The sequence below is a fragment of the Sarcophilus harrisii genome, chromosome 2 (genome assembly GCF_902635505.1).
Source record: "Sarcophilus harrisii chromosome 2, mSarHar1.11, whole genome shotgun sequence".
NCBI classification, from domain to species: domain Eukaryota; kingdom Metazoa; phylum Chordata; class Mammalia; order Dasyuromorphia; family Dasyuridae; genus Sarcophilus; species Sarcophilus harrisii.
This window is the reverse complement of record NC_045427.1, coordinates 9,325,893-9,343,415: the sequence shown is the minus strand read 5'-3', so window position 1 is coordinate 9,343,415 and position 17,523 is coordinate 9,325,893. Positions and strand designations below refer to the sequence as shown.

General features: G+C 46.4%; 1 protein-coding gene across 1 annotated transcript in view; it reads left to right on the top strand.

Moving 5' to 3' along the window:
- DGUOK (deoxyguanosine kinase) overlaps positions 1–16,532 on the top strand; it is a 38,659-nt gene extending 22,127 nt beyond the window's left edge. Inside the window, exons 4-7 of the mRNA XM_012540571.3 lie at positions 10,703–10,850; positions 13,093–13,208; positions 14,584–14,683; positions 16,126–16,532. Of these exons, the coding sequence (XP_012396025.2) occupies positions 10,703–10,850; positions 13,093–13,208; positions 14,584–14,683; positions 16,126–16,155 (394 nt within the window). The 3' untranslated portion in view covers positions 16,156–16,532. The remainder of the gene's footprint in view (positions 1–10,702; positions 10,851–13,092; positions 13,209–14,583; positions 14,684–16,125) is intronic.
- The last annotated feature ends 991 nt before the right edge of the window (positions 16,533–17,523 follow it).

The window sequence follows — 17,523 nt, the reverse complement described above, 5'->3', positions numbered from 1 at the left end:
GGCCAGCCTGGGAAACTCCAAATTTGGCTGGTCCAAAGACAGTAGACAAACACACAGTCTGCCGCCAGGCCGACGCTAACAGAATCTTAGAGCTGGGGGAGATTTGAGGTCATCCAACCTAAACTCTTCCTTTTATAGATGAACACGCGAGACCCAATCAATGAATCAACAAGCACATCTTTAAACTTGTGAGCTTGTCTCCTTGGGCTCTAAATTCTATAATAATAATAATAACAGACATTTTTCAAGGGCTTTAAGGTTTGCAAATCACTTTATATCAAGCCAGTGAGAGAGGTTCTGTAAGTATTCTCGAGTCCATTTTATAGATGTGGAAAACTGAGGCTTAGACACATGAACCTCCTAGCCTATAATCCCAAATCTAGTAAATGTAGGGGACAGAATTTGAAGCCGGGCCTTTTGAAGCTGGGCCTTTCCAGGACCCCCGGATTCTTCCCACTGTCCCTTGCTGTTCCTAGCCACGAAGTCTCATACATGGGAAGAATCTGTAAGTCAGCAGCCCTCTCCTGCTGAGGTGAAATGAGCTTCTCTCCCGGAGAACCAACAAATCTGCTTTAATGACTTTTCAGGGTCTGCTTGTTGTAAACTGAGAAGCTTGGGTCCTGTCCCTTTTGGCGCAGGATTTGGCGCTGGTCTTTGCGAGAGAGTGTCTGGCGTCTAGACTGCCAGCCCCGCTTGGAGCCTTTTAAACATGATTAATGGTATGGCGGGCCCCCTGCAGGAGACCCTCTGGAGCGGGGAGCCACTGGGCCCAGGCTTGAGTAGCTGCCCTGTAGCCATGGCCTTGGCCTAGAATGGAAGGTGAGGAGGGTTCCCTCCCTCCCCTGACTTCTCACTACAAGGAGAAACACTTGTCTGACCTCCAGCCCACAGGGAGGCGGTCTGAGGCTAATTATCCAGATTTTCCAGGTGAGGAAACTGAGACCCAGAAAACCAAAGTGACTTGTCCATCCAGCAACAAGTATTTATTATTAAACACCTTCTGTTTACTGGACACTGGGCTGGGTGCTTGGGATCCAGACAGTGAATGGCTTAATCCTTACAAGGAGCTTCCTTGAATTGGGGGAGTGGGGCACAAGGGGTACCACAAGTACATAGATGAGGGAAGCCATAATAAATAGAATGGGAATAATTAGGGGAAACAGTGAGGTCACTGGGGAAAGGTAACACTAATAATTGCCCAAGGTTACCTTGCTCAAGTCTTAGTCAGAATTTGAATCCATGATAACAAACCCAATAATAAACTTTACTGAGATTTTAAGGAAAACAAGAAGATAACAATACAATGAAAATGCATTAAAGTTCCCAGGAAAGTCCGTTTGACTGACCCACAGTGCTCTAGTCAGGGGATATCCCCCAGAATCCCCTCTGAGTGTCGGAAAGGCCATGTGAGGGTTACAGAAACGAGCGAAGGGCCTCAGCTCTCCTGGGCAGTGATTAGAATCTTCTCCTCCTCTAGAAAAAGGCAACTCCAGATGAGCTCAGCCTGGGATTGGTGACTGCTCTCTCATTAGCATTGGCTCCCCTCCCCCCAACCCCCATATGCTTTGCAGGAAGGGACTATAGAATTGAGTAATTGGAGAGCTGGAAGAGACTAGATAGCCTCTGTTACAGGCTCATTATTTAATAGAAGGGAGAGATTAAAAAAAAAAAGTTTTTAAAAATATAACTTAGTTTTATGGCAGGTCAGTAAGGTTGTAGCTGTAGTTTAGGGGTAAGAATCCCATTCTGCCACTGACTAAGTCATGTCCCTTCCCAGGACCTCAGTTTCCATATCTGTAAAATGAGTGGGAAGCTAAGTGGCAGGGCTGGAATCAGAACAACCTTCCTTCCCGAAGTTCTGCTTTCTGAGCTTTAGATAACCGTCATTTAATCTTGTGTGCCTCAGTTTCCTCATCTATAAAAATGAGCTGGGGAAGGAAGAACTTTTTGCCAAGAAAACACCAGAAAGGGTCATAAAGAATCAGATATGAAAATGATTGAACTTTAGGAAAATTAGGGTCCCTGAGGCCCCTTTTAGTCCCAGGTCTCTGATCCTAAGATCATTTGAGTCAGATAGTGGAAAGAATAGTGATATTAGAGTCAGATGACTCAGTTTTCTTTCTATGAAAGACTTGAGCAAGTCCCTCCTTGTCCCCCTGGACTTCAGGGGCAATAAAATGAGATTGGATTATACAATCTCTAAAGACCCTTTCAGATCCCAATCTATGCTCTTTCCCCTTCCCTGCCCCCGTGTTAGGATCAGGATTTTTCCCAGAGCTTCCAGGGATCTGCAATCTGGAATGACAAGTGAGGGAAAGGGCATGGGAGCCTGCCCACAGGAGAGGGACTTTAAAAAGCGTTTGTACTGCAGATTCCCTGCCTGGGAAGTCAGCCCATCTGTTCCCACAGAGCTGGTCCTCTCAGGCCCCCGAAGGAGAGAGGAGGGAGGATTGATGACCCTGGCACAGAGGCCAGACTCTAGTATGCTTCCAACATGTGGTTAAACAATTTGGAGAGCATGGGGGGAGAGGAGAGCTGGGGCGGATGCAGCCCATCCAGGGGATGTGTTGGCTGGGCTGATGGGAAACTTACTGGTCGGCCCTAGGCTTCTGTGAGTTATTAGAAGGGAAAATGGGAAGCCGAGCAGGCGCTCTTTGTGCCGGTGGCCCATTTCCCCTCCTTCCGACGGCACGAGCTTGTGCAGCGCCCTTCCTGTGCCAGATTTCAGTCATTCATCGCCAGAGCACGGGAGGATGCCCAGGAAAGCTCCTGCTCCTTGGCCTTCGAGGGGGTGCTTGTGGAGTACCCAGACACATTCTCTTCTTCTTTTCATTCACCTTCCTCTACCTCCCACCCCCGCCGAGGTCCACCCACCAAAAAACATCTCTGTAATCTAGGGGAACCCAGGAAAGGCTTCTGCACCTGGAGAGGATTCCCTGGAAAACTCTTGAAATGATCTAGATGGGAATCTTTGCCCATGCTGGCAGGCACCTCCCCCCACCCCCATGAGCCCCTTAGGGGTACAACCCAAGATAAAGACTTTGATATTAACTATTAGTACTTGGCCATTCCCTATTTATCTGCTTATTTATTTACTTGATGAGACAATTAAGGTTAAGTGACTTACCACCGCCACCACCCCACAGCTAGCAAGTGTTTAGTGTTTGGGGTCGAATTTGAATTCAGAACTTCAGGGCTCTATCCACTTCTCGTTGCCCCTTGGCCATCCTTTAATGCTTTTGTGGATCGATTTTTTTTTTCCCCCGAAGACCTATGGGACATTGTCTGAAACAGTGGCTGGGAGACACTGTGGCCAATATCTGCTACAGTTTCTATTGTGATAGTGCTACTGTTTTAATTTGAGCAGATAAAATAGGCCAGATATTTAGATAGAGTGTAACCGAGCTATCTATGGATACTTTGATGATAAAGTATCAAGCCCCAGAGCCCTCCTCGGATACTCTAATAGAAACTTTGGCTAGCCTCGTCTCAGGGATACCATGAATATGGATACTTTGACAAAGAAGTAATGGTAGCCAGTAATGGAGACTCTGCTAGGAAAGGGTGGATTGATGAATTCCCAAATGGCTTCTGCTCTAGGTTCTGATGGAGGTCGGCAGCTGGACTTGCGGGCTCACTCAGACCACCGTGGCCTCTTTCTGTTGGGGGAAGGGGGGTTGGGGGCGGGGTGCCCTCCCTTTAAGTTCTTTAGGTTACCTTCCCCCTTCTACTATTTCCCTGTGTGGGAGGGACTGCTTGCAAGCTCTGGAGGGGAAGGGAGAGTGCATTAATTACACTCCTAAATCCAGACCCGGGCTCCCTTCCACACCCTCGCTTTTCCTAGCTCCCTACTTCTTGGCCCTCTTAAAGCATTGGCAAACTTGAAGTGCCTGTTCCAGCGGGTCACTGCCTTCCTCCAAGAAAGGCAAAACTCTGCCCTAACGTAGAATCCTGAGCCTGGAAAGGTCATTTAGATGTGATCCTGACCCCTTCCCCCCTCCCCAAGGCTAGTAGTCTGGAGAGTTTCTAATGGGGGGAAGGGCCAGTGGAGAAATGGCTTCTGTACTGACTCCTTAATCCTTATAACACACTGAGGGAAGGATCTGCTGTTCCTTTGGACTCCCAGGGAAGCCGAGGCTGGGACAGAAAGGCTCCCAGCAAAACTTGCCGGGAGTTTGGGATAATTGAAGGCCTGTCTGATTTGGGGTTAGCCCGGGGTTGACAAATGCAATCGAGTGTTGCCTTAGGAACTAGAGTCTATAAACAAGCCTCATTGTTTAGGATTTCAATTGCATCTTGTGGCTTGGGTGGTGGGGAGGAATTAAGCTTGTATGCAGGCCTGATGAGATAACCTGATCCTTGCCGAAGCCCTGGTTTCTATTTGCCAAATGTTGTTTGTTTAGCTGGGGGAAAGGGGTGAGTTTTCAATTCAGCCCCTACTTCCTTCAGTTGGGTCTGGAGACTTCTGTAAAGTGGAGGAAGTGAGTACATTGGAAACACACTTTTTTTTTTTTTGGGGGGGGGGGTTGCAGAGTCAGTTCAGAAAACATGAGGGGGTGTTTCCCAGCTCCAAGGACAACTGGGCCTGGGGCCTTCTAAAGTACTGAGACTCTGAGTGTTATTCAAGATGGGGCAGGTTTGCCTAGGCCATGGAGGGTTGAGTTTCCTAGAGGGAAAATAAAGCCCTGAAGACTCCTAAGCCAGCTTCTCCCCTCCCTTCCTTCCCCCTCCCCCACCCAGCTGACACTCAGCTTCTGGTTTCCTGCAGACCGGGAGGTCTCTAGGATCCTCTGTGGCTGGCTGAGAATCCCCTCCCAGCCGAAGGTTATCTTTCACCGGTTCCTTAAATGGCCGCCTCCTTCTGTTTGGCTTTATAGGTTAGAATGGGAGCTCCTTGAGGGCAAACGCTGGTTTCACTTTTTCTTTCCATGCACTTCGCTTAGCCCTGGGACTGGCACAAAGTGAAAAATGATCTTTAATTGCATTAGAACAGAGAATTCCCTGGGGAGGAAAATCCTGTTACCAGCACAGGTTGCCACCCTTCCCATAATTTATAGTCTTAAAAAGTAGAAGAAGTTCTTAATAAATGATCAGGGATCCACCAGCTTCTGGCTGGAACCTGCCTGTCTACCACGTACCCAGCTGATGTTCTAGGAATTAAAGCTGAACTTGACCTGCAAAACTACTGAGGCAAATTCCCTCATTTTGCACATATATAACCACCTCCCTGTGGTTCAGGGACACAGAGTGATTTTTCCCCTTGGAAGGCAGGTGTCCTGGTGGTTAGACCACCTCACCTAAAGGCAGGAAGACTCCTCTTCCTGAGGTCAAATTTGACCTCACTAGCTGAGTGACCCTGGGCAAGGATCACTTAATCCTATTTGCCTCAGTTTCCTTATCTGTAAAATAAGCTGAAGAAAAAAATTGGCAAACTACCCCGAGTGTCTTTGCAAAGAAAACCCCGAAAAGAGTCACCAAAAGTTAGAAATGATTGAAAAATCACTAAACAAGTGATCTCTCCAAGGTCTCACAACTGAGACAGGATGGGAATTCTCCTGCCTCCATGTCCAAGGGAATATCCACTATATTACTCTGCTTTCACACTCTCTCTCTGTATCTATCTCTCTATCTTTCTGTTTCACTGTTTCTTCATCTCATTGTATCTGCAGTTTCACTAACACTCTATCTCCTTTCACTCTCACTCTCCCCCTTTTTCTCTCTTCTCTCTCTCTCCCCCTTTTTCTCTCTTCTCTCTCTCTCTCTCTCTCTCTCTCACTCCCTCCCTCCCTTCCTCACCTCTCTCCTCCCTCCCTCCCTCCCTCTCTCTCCCTCCCTACCACTCTCTTCCTCTGATGAACCTCTTCTTGCCTTCATCATTTCTTTAGGTCCATATCAATAATGTTAGCTTTTCTATCCTTGAATATCCCCTTTCTATCCCCTGGCTAACTCCTACCATCTGTCTCAACCAACCAATCAATCAGTGTGCACTTATTAAGCAGCTGCTGTGTGCAAACACTCTCCTAGGCACTGGCCATAGCCTTGAGAACTTGTCTGTTTCCAGTGAGTTTACCTCCTCTCGGAGAGAACACGTCCAAATACAGATACATCCCCAAACTAATTTCAAGCTAATTTGGAGATAGGGACCTCTAGCAGCTGGGAGCCTCACAGAGGTCTAATGGAGACCGTGCTCCTTGATCAGATTGCTGAAGGAAACTAGAGATTGGGAGAGGCGCACGTGGCTGGGAAGACTCTAGGCCAGCCCATCTGATCTGATCTTGTGGTCCCTCGTCAATCAGGGAGACTCCATTTTCCAACTGCTGGCTTATGGTGTCATTGGGCCTTCGGGCACTGGCCTGAAATTCAGTTTCTCTGGGCTAAGGCAAGGGTTTGGGAGATGGAGTATCCTGCATGACGAATATAATAAGACTGGACCATATCATGGATGAGATGGGGACATCTGAAAGCCAGGGGAAGTGAACATTCAGATACTGGTCGATCAGTTTCCCTAATTGTCCTGCCTCGGTTTCCCTGCTTCTCAGTTCTGCAAAACCTCCCCTCCCTCTTTATCAGAATACTTGATGGAACATCCGAAGGCCTCTCCCCATCCCAAGCTATTAGAATATCAGATACCTTCTTATCAAGATGCCTCTCCCCACGTCCGGGCTGCCTCCCCCTGATTATGTCATCCCCTCTCCAGAGGCTCATCCCACCCTGTCAGAGTCCGGTTCCCCCTCTCAGTACCCTGATTCTGCCCCTGCCTCAGTCTACCCTCTGTGTCTGAGCCACATGTATATATGTCATTGAGAACTCTGATTGTTTGCTGGATTCTTGGAGATGATAATCTCTTTCAATGTGGATCCATTTGATCCCAGTATATCTCTCCATTAAATAAATGATTAAATACTCTCTAATCCCTATCTTGCTCAGTTTCTCCGGCATTACAATATCACATAGAGAGTCTCCATCCATTTCCGCTTAACACTGGGAGAGCTAGAGCCCAAGACCTAAAACATGGGTTCTAATCCCTGGGCTATTTGCTGTGAGTGTGACTTTAGGCAAGTCACTCGGAGCCTCAGTTTCCTTGGTCATAAAATGAGGAAGTTGGTATTATAGTCTCTAAGAACTCTTCCCTCTGGATAGCAGAATTTTAAAAGCTGCTGCCAAATCTTATCTTTTTTCAAAGGTCTCCCCACTTTCACTATCAGCAGGTCTTGCCTCCAGCTCTGCATTGTCTACTATCCTAAACATTTTAAGTCAAGTAAGCATTTATTAAGCATCTAGCATAGGCACTGTACTAAGCATTGGTGTTAACAACAACAACAAAAAAGTGTTGGGTTTGGTTGGTTGGTTGGTTGGCTTTTTTAGGGGGAAGACCCTGTTCTCAAGGCTTACAAAAAGCCTTCTGCAAGGGAGGACCTGACAAAAATAAGGATGCAGGGAAATGGAGATGAGGAAGGAGAGTGTTTCAGACATGGAGGAGAGCCAATGAAAAAATGAAGTAGAGGGTGTAAAGACACCAGATTTGGGGTGCCTGTAGGGGAGTAAAAAGACCTGGAATATAAGAAGAGATCAGCTTGTAAAGGACTTTAAATGTCCACCAGGATATTTTACATTTGATTCTAGAGGTAATAGGGAGCCACTGAAGTTTAGATGACTCATGATGATCATGAACACATGGTCAGACCTGCACTTTTGGAAGATCAATTTAATCACTGAGTGGAGGATGGATGATAATGGGGGCAGAGTGAGGCAGGGAGAACCCCTCCCCCATCAGGGCTATTGTAGTAATCCAAGTGGTAGATGATGAGAACCTACACCAGGTTTAGGATAGCACCCAAGGAGACAAGTTTTTATTATTATTATTATTATTATTATTATTTTATTATTTATTATTATTATTATTTGGCCTATCATCTCCTTGAGATTCGAGGTGATGTCAGGAAAAGAATTCTGACCGAACCCTGTTTCAGGCTTCAAATCACCATCACTTAGCCTGTCTTGCCTCAGTTTCTAAATCTGTACTTAACCTCTGTACTTCCTCTCATGGAACCTCTCCTCCTCCTGGATGCCTTCCCCTCCCCCGAGTTTCCATGGCATTGTTCTGTTCTAGTTCTCCTCCCCTTGGGACTGTTCTTTGTCTGTATGGAGGACTCCTCTCAAATGCGGATGTCTCTTTCTTCAGCTCTCTCTTATCTCTCCACTCTTTATCAATCCCATCCACCCCCAAGGCTTCAGTTGAACACAAATGCCTCCCATATCGGTATCTTCCATCTCATACCCCTCAGAATTCTGGTCTTGTTTTTTTTCCCCTCTGCCTGCTAGATATGGCCATCTGGACACCCCACTAGCACATCCCACTCAGCATTTCGAGGCCCCGGCTCCTCATCAGTCGCTCTTTGGATCCATTCCTCACCACTTGTCTTCCTGCTACAAAACCACTGCATATCCCACCCTCCCCCTCCAAAGTTGCCTTCTATTTAATCTGTTTATTTTATCTTATCTTTATCTACTGTGTTCTCCCTCATTAGAATTAGTGCTTGCTGAGGGCAAGGTCTGTGTTTGCCTTGCTTTCCACGTCCAACTTAGCCTTGTGACCGCCATCTAGATTGTATGATTGCTGTGCTGTCTTACCTAGAAATGAAGGTTCCCTGAAACCCAGGACTCCCTCGGTCTTGTTTTTGTATCTGTATTATACCAACTCACAACACAAATACTTGGAAAATATTGAGTACCTAATAATGCTTTTTCATTCACATCTATCCATCTCCCCCTCCTCCACCCTGCACACTTTTCTATTTCTGTGGATGGCCTCAGTATCTTTAAAGTTCATTAGGTTTGAAGCTTTTCTCCCAAAGCTGTCCCCAACCCCAGCTTCCAATCATGTGCCACATCCTTGGCAGAATTCTTTACCCCCGACCCCTTGTCTCTGCTTGCTCTGTAGCCATCTTTGTTTAAGCCCTCATCTTCCCCCCCCCCATAATAGCCTCCTAATTGGTCTCCTTGCTTCCAATCTGCCCCTCTTCTTTCCAGCCTTCACACCTGAGACCCAGCCTAATGATGGCACTCCCCGTGGCTCAGCCACTCCAGTCCACTCGCCTGAGCCTGCCACCCTCCAACTGACTTTTCTCCACTTTCCTATGATCTTCGTTTCCTACTAACCGGACGCTGTTTTGCTTGTTGGCTTTGTCCCGTCTTCCCTGCTCTTCCTGTCTTTGCTGATGCAGTTCCCCTGAGCCTGGAATAGAATTACCCTTCCTATCCCCAACTCTAGTCGCTGGAATTTTTATTTCCAGGCCAAACACGTTGACTGCTGCTACCTGCAGGGAGTATTTTCATGTATCTAAGTGTTTATTTATTATAAGGAAATGGAACTTTATTACATAGTGATTGGTTAGTTTTTTTTTTTAAGTAAATTAAATGTGATCTAGTTGTACTCCCCTCCCCCCCTGCCCAAGGAGAACAGGGAGGGAGAGGGGAAGGCAAGGGAGGAAGGGCCTCTTCTGAACTTCCTTGGGCTGCTTTTAGCTGAAGGGGGAGGGGGAGGAGTTCATTGTTTCATTGATACTCTCCATTCCTTGAAGTCTTCCCTGGGCTCCCAGCTGCGTCCCAGTTGGCCCTTTGCTGCTTTTTGCCTTCCTTTCTAAGTCCTTTCTTTCAAGGAATAGTTATTTGAGCGCCTTCCTCTTCCTCTTCCATTGTAAGCTCCTTAAAAGTAGCATTCAGAGTCTTCTCTTTTTCAACATCTTAGCGTTATTACAAGTGGAATAAGATATTTCAGTTTCAAGCACTTATTGAGCACATCTGTGCTAAGTTCTGGCAATATAGAAAAGAAAGGGAGAAATGATGGGCAATAATCACCAGAGGGACAGCACAAGTATTAAAGGGAATGAGGGAAGGCTTCCTGGAGAAGGTGGAATATCAGCTGGGACTCGAGGGAAGCCAGGAGGCAGAGAAGCATCCCAGGTACAGGGGACAGCCAGTTGAGAGAGGGAAAATCTTGCTTGAAGAGTAGCAAGGGGGCTGATGGTTCTAGCAAAGAGTATGCGAGGGTTCTATGTGCAGTGTTTTGAAGATTTTGCCACATTATATCATTTTTGGTGGCAACTAAATAGTGCAGCGGATAAGACACAGTGTCTAGAGTCAGTTCAAATCCAGCCTCAGATACTTAGGGACTATTTGCCTCGGTCCTCTTCTGTAAAATAGGGGTACACGGGAGAAAGAAGTGACAATCCTCTCCAGTGTCTTTGCCAAGAAAAAGGCCCACAGGGGTAATCACTTAAGAGTCTGACTTGACTAAACAACTGCACTGCCGTTCTCCTAATTATCCCATCTCTAGCCCCTGACCCAGAGCCTTGAATTCAATAGATACTGATTAAGTGTTTGCACAATTGAATTGGCCTTTATTTGCTGACAGTTTTCGGAGTTGGTTAATGCTAAACCGAGGGAGCCTTGTCTGGGGGGTGGGGAGGGAGGGAGACTCTGCACACTGGATAAGGAATGGGGGACTGGGCTGCAAAACCTAATAAAAATGATGATGACGACGGTTGCTTTTATACGTGGTGCCTTCAAATTTGCCCAGTGCTTTACAAATATTCTCCTTGGATCTTTATAATAACCCCGGGAGGTGGGTGCTATTATTGCCCCCCTTTTGCCTCCTGATTGGTTTTTCTACCTGCTTTTCCCCCTCTCTCATCCCACCCAGGTACATCTTTGCCAAGAATCTCTTTGAAAATCGCTTCCTAAACGATGTCGAGTGGGCTGTCTATCAGAATTGGCATTCCTTCCTCCTCCGGGAGTTTAGCAACAACATCTTCCAGGACGGCTTCATCTACCTCCGGGCTTCTCCCCAGGTACCCCAGAGGATTCCAGAGACCCGGTTAAAGTGGGAGGCCGCTGGAGTTAAGGGGAGGGGGGCCTTGGGAATCACTTTTGCTGAAAGAGGGAAGAAGGCAATCAAATGTGCTGAATTTGGAGTCCCCGGAATTCAAATGTGGCTCTGCTATTTCTTGGTCATGTGCCCTCCCAAACATCTCAGGATGAGATCTGAGCACCTCCCACTTCTGTAAAAGGAGAAGGTTAAGCTAGATGACCTGATGTCCCTTCCGGCTTGCTCTGAGACCCTGATCCTCCCTTAACACAAATAGTGATCATCCATATCTGATCTTCTATTTTCTAAAGCCAGAGCCCTCCCCCAGTCTGGCCCTCTGGAAGGGATCTTTGAGAGATAGATAGAGGGGGGAATCCCTTGTCTTCTTTTGGATTTCCCTTTTTGGCTCCTGGCCCTAAAAGGCCTTTCCCCAATTGCCTCAGCTTCCCCCTGCAGCCCTAAGGCATGAGCTTGGCTTGCTGGGAGAGAATGGGGGTGGAGGTGGGGGCTGCTCTTTCCTGCCCCCATTAAACATTCTCTTCCTTGCCTTTGTGATGCTGCCTTCTCTACCCTAGGAAAGCGGCCGAGGAATAATTGCCATTTCCAGAACGCCAGCCATGGATTAGCAAGTGAAAGCTTGTCAAAGAGTAGAATTCCCATCATAATAGCCCGTTTCAGCTAACTCTCTTTAATACTATATTTACATCCCCATTTTCCAGATAAGGAAACTGAGATTTATGCCACACCAATAAAAAATCATAAGAACATAGAACCCAGCCTTTTGAACTGACCAAACCATGGATCTGCTAGGCTAAATTTCAAGAGCCCTGAGTTCTGGTTCTAGATTTTTTACTAACTGGCTCCATGACCAATGATGATTTCCACTCCCTTAGAGTCACTTTCCTTTATAAAACATGGAAGTGGGAGCACTCAGATGCCCCCGAGGTCCTTCCTTTTCTGTAAAATGAAAGCTTAGAAAGTTTCCAAGGCCCCTGGCCTAATTCCTGGTATATAGTTAGGGCATAATAAATGCTGTCGCTTGACTGATTGATGAATTGTCCCTCCCTTTAGAAAGTAAATTCCTTGAGATTAGGGACATTTTCCTCTTAGTCTTTGTACCTCCCGAGCCTAGAACAGCCCCTGGCACTCAGCAAGTACTTTGTCAATGCTTGGTCCTTTGCCCCTTCTATTTATATGATCTTAAATTGATTCACTTCAAACACTAAATCTGGGATCCCATGAGCCATGGGGCAGGTAAACGGCAAGAAAAACAGACCTTGTATCTTCTTGGAGCTGAAATCCCATTTATGAAGGAGGATTACTTTCCCTAGCTCAACATTAATCATTGAGGCCCATTGCAGAAATAATAGATAATAATAATATTAATCATAATAAAGTATTTGTATATCTGTTGATTTGCTTGATCCTCCCAATAACCCTGGGAAGATATTATGATTATCCTTATTTTAAAGATGAGGAAACTGAGGTAGACAAGATTAAGGGGACTGTTTGTGGTTGATCATATGGTCAGAAAATATCAGAAACAAGAATTGATCTCAATCGTCCTGATTCCAAGTTCTGTGCTCCATTCACTCGGCTACTGAGGAACAATTAGATACTGTTTATCTATGAGATTATTTAATTTAAAGGTGGAATCAGCTTCATTAATTGTCATGGTTATTCTTTAATCTTTTCATTAAGTCAGAGTCACTTCTAAGTGGGTAAGGACCCAGCTTCTCTTCTGGCTTCTCAAATTTTCATAGAATCCAGAGCCAGAAGAGACCTCCCAGACCACCTAGTTTTTAAGTTTTTAAGGAGAATTAACTGCAGATGAGTTATCTGATCTTTCAAGGTCACATGAGTAGCTAGCATCGAGGCAGAGTTGGAACCCATTTCTTCTGACTCCAGAACCAAGGAATATAAGTTACGAGAGGAAGATTTCATTTCAGCAATATCTGTCCAAAAGTAGGATGGGATACTTTATAAGGGGATGAGTTCACTACCATTAAAGAGCTTGAGCAAGTATTTGTGGGGAGTATTTTAGAAGGGATTGATTCCTTTTTCAAGTAGCCATGAGCCAGGATCTCTAGAGTCCCTTCCTATTTGGCGATTCTCTGATTAATTTGAGAGGTTTATCCTTCAGTGCTGGCCAAAGACCACAAAAACAGAGGACTTGAGAGAGCACTGGCCTAGCCTCGCTGACAGAGCCTGGGATTGTCTTTTAGGTGTGCTTCAAGAGACTACGCCAACGCGCCAGGACTGAGGAGAAGGATCTTGAGCTGGGATACCTTGAACAGCTCCATGCTCAGCATGAAGACTGGTTTATCCATAAGGTGACTGAGTAAGTCAAATCCTCAACTGTCCCTTGGACCACTCACTGAGTAAGGAAATCACTTCTATCATAACAGTATTGCAAATGGGTAGAAAACTACTCTTGGAACCAGAATAACTTGTGTTTCATGGCCCTGCCAGAGATTAAGAGCTGGAAGGGACCTTGGAGAGAGATGGGTTCCATTTTTTCATTCTATAACTGAGGAAATTGAGAGGTCAGTTGACTTACCTAGAGTCACCCATCTGGAAACTGTCAGAGGTGTCCTTGTTGACTCCAGTAGGGCTATCTATTATGACTTTATTATCTGGGTGGCCTTGGGCGATCACTTTAATTTCTTAGCCTCAGTTTCCCCATCTAGAAAATGAATGGGTTGGCTTCCAAGGCCCCTTCTAAATGTAGATCTATGACCATGGACAAGGAAATTCACCTCTCAGTGCCTCTATTTCCTTAACTGTAAAATGGGCTGATCATAATACCTACCTCCCAGGCTGGTAATGAAGCTCAAGTGAGATATCATAGAACACATCTGGAGTATGTTATAGTCTTCAAGTGCCTTCAGATGGATGCTGCCTCTTAGGATTCTTCTTGGGTGGTTTGGCCACTCCGGGATCCAGACTCAGAACTGTCCCGGCGGTTTCTGCCTGGTTTTCCTGAAATGAGTGTACGGAGCCGCAGAGCCACTCTTCTGCACATTTTGGCTGACTTTTCTGCTAGCTTTTCTCACATCACCCAAAGTTCTGATCTCCAAATTAGTTTTGTAAATTTGACCTCCCAAGGGTTTTCTCAATTCTGGTCCACTTCAGGAGAGTGTCCGTCTTCCCCAAAGGGCTTTGGGTTTTAGCAGGTAGGTGTCAACGTGAATGGAAGCATAAAGATGAGTTCAAATTCAGCCTCAAACACTAACTAGTTGTGTGATCCTGAATTAGTCACTTACCCCTGTTTGCCTCAGTTCCTCATCTGTAAAATGAGCTGAAGAAGGAGATGACAAATCAGTCTAGTATCTTTGCCAAGAAAACCCCAAATGCAGTCACAGAGTCAGACACAACTGAAAACAGCAGCAGTGTCAGGAGACCCCAAGAGCAATCCCAACATAAAGGGAGAAAAAGGCTATTTCCTTTTTCTTGGTGTGAGAAGTTCTATAAATGAAGACTCTAGGATCACCCATTTCAAGGTAGAAGGGACCCTTGAGGCCAGCTTGTCCAACGCGTCCATCCGACAGATGAGGAAACCGAAAGTCCCACAGCTCATAAATGGCAGGGTACAAGATTTGAACCCAGGCCTCTGACTCCAAGGCCAGATTGTTTTCCTCTCGAGCTCCCCTCCCCTCCTCCTGCAAATGCTCCAAAGTCTTTCTTCACCTCTCCCTCACATCTGCTTCTCCCAGGCTCCACTTTGAGGACTTGAAGAAGGCCCCTGTTCTGGTGCTGGACGTCAATGAGGATTTCTCGGAGCAGGCCGCCAAGCAAGAGGAGCTCATGACAAAGGTCAAGCCAACTCTGACGATGAGCTGCAGTAGATGTTCACTCCATGGGGACAGTATCAGCCTGGTTTAAATTATCCTAAGCCCTCCCTGTGTTCCTCAGGGAAAACTTGGTTTCTAAAAACAAACACCTGGAGATTGAAGCCCTGTGGGACTTTGGATGATCCACTTAAATGAGTTACCCTCACAGGACCTCAGTCTGTAAAATAGGGGGATTGGACAAGATGACCTTTAAGCTTCCTTCTAGTCCTAAACTTATGATCTGATGATCCCATGGCTTCCTTGGGGAAAAGAGAGGCCAAAAGACTTACAGTCCTTAGGAGAGAGGGCTGGCAATGAGGGGATTGGACTTACTGGCCTCCAAAGCCCCTTCTGGCACTAAATCTATAACAGTTCCCCTCCATCTGTCTAGGTCAAAGCAGGGACAAGATTCCCTGCTCCTTCCAATGCTATCTTCTCAGAATTAGATGACTAATAGAACTGTTATTGTCCTCATTTATTTTGTCCACCAAAGCATCCTGGCTCTCTGGACCCAAACAGGTTGGACTCTGGGAACAGTTTGGACTGTGAAGGCAGGCTGGCTTCTGGGGGCAGACTGAAGTCTGGGAGCAGACTAGACTTTGAGGGCAGACTGGACTCTGGATGCAGATTGGCTTTGGGGGGCAGACTGGACTCTGGAAGCAGATTGGCTTCTGAGGGCAGACTAGACTGTGGGAGCAGACTAGACTTTGGGGGCAGACTGGACTGTGCAGGCAGGCTAGACTGAGGGCAAACTGGATTCTGGGAGGAGACTCTGGGGGCAGACTGGATTCTGGGAGCAGACTGGATTCTGGGGGCAATCTGGACTCTGATAGCAAATTGGACTGCATGGGCAGGCTAGACTCAGCCTCTCTCTGCTCCATCCCCTTCTCCCCCTTGGTTTTTCCTTTCTCCCCTCAAGCTTCCCGTCTGACTGTTCCTATCCTCCCAGGGCTTCAGGAGCCAGGATTCTATCCACTAGGTGTTCTCAGCACTGACTTAGGTCTCTAATATTTCCGTACGTGGTAATCGTACCATGGCTGGGAAATTCATCGGCAGTGCCGTAGCTGCTGATGCCGTGAGTCTCTATGAACCCAGCGGGGCTGGTGGATGATGCTGCATTCTTAGGGGCCCCTACTAAAAGGCTTTTGGCTTTTGGGAGCCTCATCCTCTGCCTCTCAGGGTACGGCTTTCAAGAGCTTGGGGCCACTTACACACCAGCATGACACAACTGGCCCATCAGTAACCAGTGACTAAGAGCCTACTGTGTGCCAAGTGGTCTCTCAGATGCTGGGCCTGCAGAGAAAAAACAAAGCCAGCCCTGCCCTCAAGGAGCTTACGCTCTATCCAGAAAGGACTTGGGTGGAGGGATGGTTTTTTCCTATCTACTACAACGTGAAGTTAACTTTCTCCTCTTTTTCCCAACAGGTCAGCACCTTTGTAAAGAATCTAGAATGAAGCCCTGGTCCTGCTAGGCAGGATCATTGGGCCTGGACTAAACTTCTGATAAGCTAGTGCCTTTCTGCTACTTGGAGAACTATGGATTCCTTCTCTCCAGCTCCCATCATCCATTGAATGAGGCTGTTGCACTCGACGGCCTTCCAACCCTTCAGCTCTGATCTGCTATCTCATGGTCCCAGGAGGACCTCGAAGGTCCTTGTTCAAGCTTTTCTTGGTTCTCAAAGACATTTTCCTTTTTCATCAGTTTGATTTTATTTTCAGATTCAAATTCTCTGCCTCTCCCTCATCCATTTAGAAGATAAGAAATCCATTCTAAATACGGAGACTTGTGCAAAGTAATGGCCACCATGTCCAAAAAAAAAAAAAAAAAAAAAGGCGGGTAGAGAGACAGAGAGAAGGAGAAGGCCTCCATCTGTCTCCATGTTTCAGTATGAGTTCTTTGGAGACTTGGTTGGTCATTGTGTTGTTCAGAGTTGTTGAATCTTTGAAGATATTCTCCACAAAGGAAGACCTGGCTTGCCTAAATCCCGTTAGCCATCCATGTGCTAAGTGTATGCAGGAGCCTGAGTGCTTCTCACCACATGACTGGCTCTCTCTGACTCCCATGAGGCCCCACATACAAGCCCCTGGAGCCATGGGAGGGCAAGGAGCCAGGCCTGAGAGAGCCACACTGAGCTCCCCACTGTGGGCATGGGAAAGAAGAAAGAAAGTGCTCGGGCAGAAAAGATTGAGTTGGCAAGAATGCGACCACAGAGCAGGAAGTCCATGCCAGGACTCGGGGCTTTCCTTCTCCACCCCTCCCCTCACAAGCCTTGATGGAGCATCTTGGGATGGTTTCGTTCTTTCTTTCCCCCTTCGTTTTGTGATTAATGACTTTTAGAATAGAAATATACATCGGTAATCGGTTGTCCTCTGACTATCAGGCAGGTGTTTGGCAATGGAAGAACAGTAGATTTGTAGGCATGGGGCACAGGTTCTACCGTTTACTCACTGAGTAACCCCAGAAAACTCATATCACATCTCAGTTTCCTTGTCTGGAAAACATAGGCTTTGGACCAGGTAACCTCTGATGTCCCTTTCAGTACTAAATCTCTATATTCCACTCTGATTTGTGTTATACATTTTTATACATACAGATACATATGAATATAAATACATGGATGTAGCAGATGTGTCTGGTGTGCTCCTCATCCCTATTTCCTCCCCACCTTCATATTATTTTATATGATAGGTATGAATAGACTGCTGGATTTCCATCCAGTAAGGCCTGAATTCAAAGACTGACTGCCATCAACACTAACTCTAGGCCCAAAGGCAAGTTACTTAATCTGGCTGGGCTTCAACTCAAACATCAGAAATTTTATT